This window comes from Aplysia californica, unplaced genomic scaffold (assembly GCF_000002075.1).
Source record: "Aplysia californica isolate F4 #8 unplaced genomic scaffold, AplCal3.0 scaffold00121, whole genome shotgun sequence".
NCBI lineage: Eukaryota > Metazoa > Mollusca > Gastropoda > Aplysiida > Aplysiidae > Aplysia > Aplysia californica.
Window position 1 is genome coordinate 74,900 of NW_004797391.1, and position 10,287 is coordinate 85,186.

General features: G+C 39.0%; 1 protein-coding gene across 1 annotated transcript in view; it reads left to right on the top strand.

Annotated features, from left to right (window-relative positions):
- The first annotated feature begins 5,546 nt into the window (after positions 1-5,546).
- LOC101849760 (chitin-binding domain protein cbd-1) overlaps positions 5,547-10,287 on the top strand; it is a 9,765-nt gene continuing 5,024 nt past the window's right edge. The window contains exons 1-2 of the mRNA XM_005096081.3: positions 5,547-5,635; positions 10,045-10,139. Coding sequence (XP_005096138.1) covers positions 10,097-10,139 — 43 coding nt within the window. The 5' untranslated portion in view covers positions 5,547-5,635; positions 10,045-10,096. The remainder of the gene's footprint in view (positions 5,636-10,044; positions 10,140-10,287) is intronic.

Below are 10,287 nucleotides of genomic sequence, written 5' to 3' on the forward strand. Positions count from 1 at the left end.
ACACACACACACACACACACACACACACACACACACACACACACACACACATACATACACACGTATACACACGCACTCTCACACCATTTGAGAATCTCTGGAAAGACATCTTATCAATATCATGTGTCGTAGTAGTAACTTGACCATGCCTTGGATACCTTTCCTTTAGTGGTTAGATTATTCAAATGTAATGACCAGCAACACTGTCCTGTCAGCGTATGAGGTGCAACGGTATGGTTCGCATTCACAGTTACACGTAACAGACACGAGTTCGATTCCCATGTGAGAGCGAAATGTTTTTGTTTTTTAAAATAAATTGAATATCTCCGTGATTCCGCTGGGATACTGTATCCGACTGTTCTCGGGTTGGCTCTGACAGAACTGGGTCGAAACAGCCAGTCTCCTTAATTGCATTAATTGAAATTGTGTAGATGTGGGCATAAAAGATTGACCATCATTCATTTAAAAAACCCAAAGACTTGTACTATAATATCCAAGGCTGTGCACTCTGACGTAATTCCGACTCACCAGGTAGCGCCACCATTCGCCACCTCAGAGTTCCAAAGTTCTGTCTGCTCAGTACCTAGTTTTGAGAAATTGACGTCAATAATTTTGAGTTTCACCACGTCATGTCAAGCTTTTTCGCAGGCAATTCTTTGAATATTTTGATAACGACTCTGGATAATTATACGATTTTGGTAGAGAGAGCAGATAGAACATTTGGTTTTTTATCTCATGGTCTTAGTAACTCAAAACGGCCAACAATACCAGATAGAACTTTGCGATTCTCAGGTAAAAATGGCTCTTCTTCTTCTTCTTCTCCTATCCCATGGTTGGGGCAACCGTGGGGGCACCACTGCATCTGAAAACCAGCTCTCGCCATTTCTCATTGTCCTCTGCTTTCCTCAGATTGTCACACATTTTCTTCCCTGTCCTCTCTGTGATATTGTCCTCCCATTTCCTTCTCTGCCTTCCTCTCTTTCTCTTTCCTTGTACGGTTCCTTGTAGGATTGTTTTGGTAAGTCCTGTGGATCTTGTGACATGCCCATACCATTTTAATGTTCTTCTCTTCTTGTGGTCAGTAGATCTTCATGCTGCCCCACTGAGTTTGTAATTCTGTTCCGTACCTCAGTATTTGAAATGTGGTCTTTGTATGAGATGTCAAGGAGTCTGCGGTAACATCTCATCTCTGTAGTCTGAATCCTTTTTTCCAATTCTACTGTCAGTGTCCACGACTCACAGACGTATAAAAATATGGAGATGACTTGTGAGCGAATTAGTCTGATCTTCGAGTTGAGAGTGATGTTTCTGTCCTGCCTTAATAGGCTTCAGTTTTGACAGCGCAGCTGTTGTTTGCGCGATTCTGGAGGAGAGAAAAATAATGTCTCTAATCGACGGGAAAGGAATGAAACCTTTCGAGAACACCGGACTATTATACACTATGGCGAGACTGGTGTTTTGCCTTTCATTTGCGCTGCCATAGTACACACCAGTGCAAAGATGCTTTTCAAAGAGCAAAGAGTGGCGACCATGACAGTGCCTGATATAGGATATTTCAATTCAAGCCTGTGACGGGCCCTATTATATATTCTGTTAGTACGTTCTTTATCAATGTGGTAAAAAATAAAGATGCTTGGCGTGCGGGGGAGAGGGTGAGGGGAAAGGGAGGGGAGAGAGAGAGAGAGAGATCCGGGAAAAGAAAAAAATAGCTTGTCCCAGAACAATGACGAAGTCCTTGAAGGCCACAGTTATAAAATGTGCCATGGCACGGTGGAATCAGTCTGTCATCAATTTGTGGGCATATGAGTTTATTGGTATCAGCTAAAAGCTTTTATTATTTAATTTACCCTTTTAGGGCTGAAACAATTTCCCATCTATCTTGAATAGAAGTAAAACTATTTGCAATTGAAGGAGGTGTGGGTCGTCTAGTGTCAGAGGTAAAACTTGCAAGAAAATGGCCGCTATAGTTTAGTGACTTCCAAAGCTTGAGAGATTTTGGAAACTGCTAATTCACATTTTTGTTTTGCCTTTCATCCAAGCTTTTTCTTCCCCTTCTAAAATCCACACAGAAATATGTTCTCAAATGACATAAGTTTTGGGCCAAAAGACCCCACCCCCCAACAAAGAAATAAAATAGATAAATACATTTTTTAAAAATTAAATAAACACGGAGTAAAAATCGATTATAATTTCCCATCAGGTGGAAAAATGTCGGTTTCTTTGATTTAATTATTTCGACGAGCGCCTGAATTTTGCCTTGATGCCATGCAATTGAGAGACATATTCTCCAGATGTGGTTACCTTAAAAAAGGCTTGTTTGCTCGAGAAGCAAGGTTTGTTTGCCAGAATGTCGTTTTCATCGAAGGGGAGGGGGGGGGGGGTAAATTTAAACCATATTTTGTTGCTCGACTCAAAATATTAGTTCTTTACTTTAGAGATAAAATATGCCAGAAATGTTTAGTTCAGTATTCCCCCAACTTCTGCCAATGTTTCATCATTGTTCATCGTTTTCCTTGCTATTTTTTCTCTTAGAAATTGCCTTTGATTGAATGATACCATACATTGATATTTCCTCAAAATACCTCATTTGGGTCTGTGTCTTTTTATAGAGCTTTTCCAATGCGTTTAATTATCACTGCCGTGTCGAAACGTTTCTCATATTTGCCACCGAGTATTGCATTGCTACGAAACGGTTTGCCAATGGTTAGAGAAGCCTACCGCACCAACCCAAAACAGTTATTTAGTCATGCTTCTCTTATTTTCATTGTCCAAAAGTTATCGATAAAACCGTTGGCCAATGTTTTTTATCGCAGTGCGGTACTAGGCTAAACCATAGTCTTGTACCTATAAGCTAGTTTTATCTTGAAGCTGTTTTTTTATGGAAGAGAAGCATACCGACATGGTAATGATCATCACGCGTTGAAAAGCTAGTCAGAAGGACAAAACAAAAGCTGATCAGAGAGGACAGAAGAAAAGTTAGACAGAAGGACAGAAACAATATTGGGATAGCACGACATAAGTGACACCCTCCAGCCACCTGCAGTTCCCTGTCATATTTTGCCCGTGAAGGCCTTAATGACTTAAATGGACATCACCTTCTTCGTTATCTTTATTAACTGAATTCCACAATCCTTTGTTTTTAGGTTTGCAGTTTTCCATGACTCCTACATTTCCTAATAATCTCCAACTTCTCGTTTGCATGTACAAAATGTACAATTAACAGAGAACTTGAATGAAGAATTGATTTGTTTGAAATGAAATTATATCACCAGCCCTTAGGGATCAAAGACAGCCAATATTGTGTGACCAGCACTGAAATAAAAGATAAAATCTCATATGCCTTCAGCAATTACTAAAAGCTGATTGAAACGGCAAAAACAAGAAAATCAATATGGTTTGCTCATATTATAAAAAGAGGCAGAGGGCTATAAAAAATAATGATACTGTCCCTCTCTTCTCTTCCCTCTCAGTCTCTTTTTCTCTCTCTCCCTCTCTCCCTCCCCCACTCTCCCTCCCTTCACCCTCTCAGTCTGTTTGTCTGTCTGCCTATCTCTCCGTCTCACTCTCTCTCTTTTTGTCTCTGTCTCTGTCTCTGTCTCTGTCTCTGTCTCTGTCTCTGTCTCTGTCTCTGTCTCTCTCTCTCTCTCTCTCTCTCTCTCTCTCTCTCTCTCTCTCTCTCTCTCTCTCTCTCTCTCTCTCTCTCTGTCATTCTCTCTCTATCTATATCTCTCTCTTCCACTCACACACACAGACTCACACACACAGACACACACACACACACACACACACACACACACACACATGCACACACACACACACACACACACACACACACACACACACACACACACACACACACACACACACACACACACACACACTCAATCGTAGATTGTCCTATCTTTTTGCTGTCGACATGAAATAATATTTATATTTGTTTGCCCTACTTTCACCAGCGATTGGCATCAGAATTCGGTGTTTGGGAACAACAAAGGTTGTCCTTAAGTTATTTCTAACGTTTGTTTCTTTTAACTTACTTTTGTTTTTTAATAGAAGGTTTAAAAAATAAAAGAACCTGTAAAACGATTCCCGCCCCTATTTTACAAACGCATTACATTCTTCTGTTTTCCCCCTCCAAAGAAACAGGAGAAAAATTAAAGATTTCCTCTCAGATTATTTCTGACGCAAGGGTAAGGCCACTGAGAAACAACAGATTTGTTTTTAAATGTGCGTTCTTGTATATCTGTTCGAAAGAACAGAGATTCGAGTGAAAAGAGATAATTTGTGAGTTTCCCAGTCCCTTTGCCTTCAGACTATCTAAAAAAATATGAATAACTGGAGTGGAAATAAAACTCTAGATCTAAATGCTCAAATTGGGAGAAATCTTGTTTCTACCAGAATTGGTCTATTTGGCAACAGCAGAAGCCACTATAGTCGTTTAAACAATTATTTCTTTTGTTTTGATCAAGACTCTTATAATTATTATCTTCTTCAGGAATCTTGTCTGTTAGAACTCAATCCACCCGCTAGAGTGTCTTGTCAGCACTACGTGATAGTGTTTTTTTTTAAACTATGACCCCAACTACCGGAAACGTCATGACGCTTTCTCACGCATACGTTAACAATGAATCTGACTGGCCAGTCAGTCCCCAGATTCTCATAAAAATGAATACCGAGTTACGAGAGACTCCAGAAGAGAAGACAATTTTTTAGGGAGTCTAAATGTGACAGACTTGAATATTTCGATCTAGAACTGCCACACGGAGGTTACGTGGAGCTAATCTTTAAACCAGGATTTCTGTTAAAATGCATGGCTGCAAAATGTAATCTGGAGACTCCTACCCACCCCCCCCCCCTCCCCATTCCCACTGTTCGCAATTCCGCTGTCTTAAAAAATAGAACTTTGAATAAAATATAAGACCCAGCTTGCTAAAAAGCAAACCCCATGACCCCTGTTACAGATGCTGGTCAAAATAATAAGTAAAAGAACATCCATAACAGAAGATTCAGTCCGAGTTGTATTAAATAAAGCTTGAGATATGGACCATCTTCCAGAGGTTGTGTATACCGGTGTCTGTCGTGAAGCGGTTTGTCTCTTTGCCCTCGCATACAGAAGTCCTGAGTTCAGTTCCCATGTGGGGCGAAATTTCATCGAGTAGCCTGTTTCGGTTTCTCATACTGGAACGTTGCTTCCCTTTCAGCCAAGGTTGGCCCTCATATGTCACTATCGAAATCCTCCTCCTAAATCAAACGGAATGACCTAAATTGTCTCGATGGAGGCATAAATACCCACATTTAAAATAAGGTGATTTATTTGGTTAGCTGAGCTTAAAAAAATATCGAAGGCAAATAAGACATACGACCAAAATGGATTAACGTTCCCTATAAAAACATACACACTCTATTGCCAAACTATATGAGGAACTGATAACAGCAGAATGAAAGCTGAGAGTGAAAATGAAATATCAAAAGAGGGACAGAGAACTGTGGTGGCTCTAAAGGGAGGCAGACCTCACGGCTTTCCTAGCAGACGTGCAAACATGGGGAAGAACCGCCGCCCAAAGTTCTCATCTGCAATATAAGGGATGAGCAGTAACGTTTCTGTGCACTGTGATAGCGTGGCACATCTGAACAGGTGAGTGCAAGGGTGGTCACTTCCACTTCTGTGTTCATTGACGAACACGCTACCCTAGAATTTCAAAGTTTTATCTCCTCAGTACCTAGTTTTGAGAAAGTTGACGCTAAAAATGTTGCGTTTCACAACATTTTTCGAAGGCAGTTCTTTGAAAATCTTGAGAACAACTCCGAATAATCTCACGATTTTGATAGAAGAGATAGAAGATGTGGTTTCTGATCTCATGACATTAGTAGCTCAGAACGGCCAAAAATGTCAGATAAAACTTTGTAATTCTAGAGTAGCGAATAATTTATGCTACCCGAAATACTCTGTGAATAAGACACCCTTTTACTGTAAACAGACAGACAGAAAAACGATTTGTTGTAAAGAAAGTGCTGCATATCTGATCATGCCTATATTGTAAATGATATAGATTCTTTAAAAAGACACACACCAAACTGTTAATAGAATACAATTCCTTTCGCTGAACGTGTCAGCAAGATACCTTTTTTTTGTTTATAGAAATCAAAAGTCGCTTGGAGCTTGTTCACGCTATGCTTTAGACCGAGCACAACTCGTTCGTCAACCAATTCACTCTTTATGCCTTCTGTAGTTATACTTTAACTTCAATATTACAACTTCTCCTCTTGTCCTTTATTCGGTTCCAAATAGAATCAAAAAGTACACTCCATTGTGAACAGGAATTACGTCAAACTACTCAGTCTTGGGTAGAATAATACAGGTTTATGGTATATAGAGAACAGTTTATTGCGCTCTCTTGAGCGTTTTTCCTTTGCCTATGCCTTGCCTGGAGGTGTCATCTCTGACTCAGAGGTTGATGTGTGATGATCCACCATCCTTCACGGTCGCGAGCTGCTGTTGCATGTGCTGCTTTACCCAGGTCTCATGTCGCTGTAAGTGACCAAAATATTGTATTTCGTTTTCTACATTTTATTTCATTAAGCAGGGTTTGTCTTGTGTGGAGTATTTGAGGAGTATTTGACTTTGATGGCCTCATTAATGCTATGCATTTTAGTTTTCATAATGAAGGTTCCGCAGAGTGTCAGGATATATCATCTGCTTTATTTTCTTGTATTACGCCAGACACGAAATTAAAGGAGCTGCTTTGACTTTGAACTCCACCAACTCCCAGCGTGGAATGTCTTAATCCTTTTGCTTTCTTTAAGCAACATCTTTCCTGCTATAATATGATTTTATCATTTTTGCTATCACTTTGCCCCGTTGATATGGATCCGTTTCGCATTTCCCATGTGCATTTCCGAACTTTTCTCGACTCACAAATTTTATATTTTAATACTTACCCAATCAATTTCCTCTACTGAACGTTGGGAATCAGTTCTATTGTTTTCTTGATCCATGTCCGAAAAACATTGTTTTTACACCTTTTATTTATCCACAACATACGCCATTCCCTTGAAATAATGTCGAAATCGCCATGTTATAGATGCTAACATTTTTTGGATTGTTTTTTGTTGATTCAACCCAGGGTCGTTGGTATCAACTTCAATTCACAGGGTAATGATAGCCGAAATGAAGTTTTTGTTTTTCGTTCTCTTAACCTGGGTTTGTGAACAGCGTCCTAATGTTTTTAAAAGTCTTTAGAGAAAAACACTAAAGAACATTTTTTAAAAACCGCTTTAAAAAATACATAAACAGAAATGGGCTTGCTCACGGATTTCTCATAAAAACTACGACACTTTACCTTTTTTCTGTCAAGAAAAATATATTTCCCATTGACGTTGTTGAACTGTGATTGTTTTGGGAACGTTCAAGGCTCACCACCCTCGGACAAAGAAATAGTCTTTACATCATAGGCTCAGCTTCTTGCACAGCTTTACTTACATTATTAAAACTGTTCTGAATCAATACAACAGAAAGAGTTCTAGCTGAACTCCGATTCGTCTCTACCCTGGAAACGCACGCCCCCCCCCTCCCCCCACCCAGGTGTTCTCTGAAAAAAGTAAAACATAGATCTCATTTCGAACTGCTTGACCTCTGTGCAACATTCAAGGTCACCATGGGGGTCAGAGTAAGATTGCAGCTGTGTCTTACGGGAACAGGAATCTGTGAGCTGCGGTCATCGTGATGCGCGAAGACATGTGTTTATATTTTACCTCTACCAACACAATTTTTGTTTCCTTTTCCCACACAGTAGGAACCGCCGAATGCGCACTTCTGTCTAATTCGACTTAGTGAAAACCCAGGTTTTTTCTAAGGGCACCATACCGGTGTCTGGCCTGGAGAGTCTGTGCTACACATACCTTCGATTCTCGATTGAAGTTCTCATATTTCCCCAGAATCTCCTAGTCTCTGTTGGGATTTTGTGGCGTTGACATCTCAGGTTGATCTTAACACAAACAGAGTCTAAAGAGAACACTTCAGAAATGATGTAAATTGTGCCCAAGGCGCAAACACAAATCCAGTGACAATAAGATATACCCAATATCATTGCGTGTCTTGCTTCTCTTTTTCATCGTAAACACGACTTCTGCGATTTACAAATTCACGTTAATTGGTTAGAATCTAATGTAGATGTTCGTTTGATATAGATCTACTTTAGCAATTTTTTGCAGAATTTGGATCAAAGCGTCCTTCGCCAGTTTTTTCAGGAGGCCACCTTTCGATAGCCACAGGACCCCCCCCCCCTTTTCGTTCGACAATTCTTATAACAGACCCTCTTTTTACTACAATAATTCACCAATTCTCAAATAAACCTTAACATACTTTCATATTGTAGAGACATACTGTGGTTTTGTATAATTTGTTCCTTACATTATGTATACCACTGTCACTTTCGAAGAGATTTCTTAGGTAGTTAAAAATTGATTTAATTAAGGGTGCGTTCATATGCGACCCCAGACTTAGAACCTGATCCAAATCAACGGGATTTTCTTCTGATTTGAGGTGTGATGTAGGGACTTGATTAAAAGAATGATAAAAAAGAACAAAAAAGAACAAAACAAAAACAAAAACAAGTGGCGTCAATTATCTGTAAGGTCACGGTGCACATAGCCACTAGACTGTACCAAGTTAAGTATCTTAAATCACATTAAAGACTGAGTTTTAAAAATCACACATGTCCAATTTTTACTTTTTCTTGGGTTTTGCCACGCGGACTTTGCTATGGTCCTTGGGTATCTATCTCAAATCTGCTGGTGAAATTTCAAAAATCCATGTCCCATGACTAATTATAAAAACGATGAAAATTATTTATATTAGACATCAAAGAATAAATTCAAGTAATTATTTATTATTATACGCATATGGTAACCAAGCAAACGTCCGCCATATTGGATAATTTCATCAAATTTCAAAAGCTATCTTCTCTCTTATGTTTTGTCCGTTGGCTTTTATTTTTAGTAAGTACAAACTACAACACTTATGTAATGGACAGACTAGTAATATTACGATTATGAAAATAATTATGGACTTTGGAAATATATTCGATGGACAAATAAAAATAAAATCTCGAAATTCCCAACAAATACACTGATTGTAACTTTATTTTCTTATTATCTTCAACAAAAAAGGCTATATTTCAGTAAAGATCACCTATGGGCGCACGTTGTGTAAGTCAATGAAGCCATTCAGATGAAAAATAACGGAGAAGACGTATTTTGAGGTCGGAAAAATATATATTTGAAAAGAAATGGAGAAAATCTTTTCTGCTTCGTCAAATATGGACATCTGTGGTTCTTCCCGTTTAGTTTTGTATGTCTTTTTTCTTTTCCTTCTTTTTTTGTGGTGATTTTCTCCACATGTCAATTTTTATCTGTCCACTAGACATCTCTGTTTTTGCTTTCCCTTTCTTGTTACTACTCTAACATAACGTGGCAAAATATGGTGCAGGATGGTGCAAAGAGCTGAGAACTTTCTGCTCCGAAGGAAGCAGCGGAACAGATGTTGAAAACGAAGCGTTGAATTGCTACTTTTTTTTAACCTCAAGGAATTGCGAAAAAGCCAGGCCAAACGAAATAAAGTGACTTTTTGTGAAGTATTCTTATGCTCCTTCTAGCCCACACCCCAGACACTCTTATCTCTTACCTTTGACAATTTCAGCATATTTGTCTTATCTCTTTAAGACAACGAACTTAATTAATTCTTTCACTCTTCAGGTAGGCTATCGCGCAGCTCGGCACTTTCTTTCACTGTCGTCAGTTTAGTTGGTAAGATAAAATCAAATATTAAGCCGGAACTATAGTGCTTGCGACCCAGTAACAAATTAAGTTTTGAAAAAGAAAAAACCCAACTTCTGTTGTAGTGTAGGTTTTGCTAACGATTCGTCCGATCCTCGGAGACATAATGAATGTCAATTACGAGTCTCTTTCGTTAATCTGTTGCTTTTTTCTGTTGGGAAAGTCCAGAAAATTAATGATTTCTTTTCTTCTGTTTTCTTATCTATACAGAATCTTCTCGTTGAATCCAGCAGTCTTGTGACGTCACACCACATCCATCAAAATGAACCCCGCCTTCGCCCTTCTTATTCTTCTGCCTGCTGCAGGTAAACAGTTGGTAGATAGATAGATGGATAGATAGATAGAGACAGAAAGATAGAGAGACAGAGGGAGGGAAAGAAAGAAAGAAAGAAAAATAAGAAAGAAAGAAATACAAACAGACAAAACAGACAGAAAGACAGACAGACAGACAGA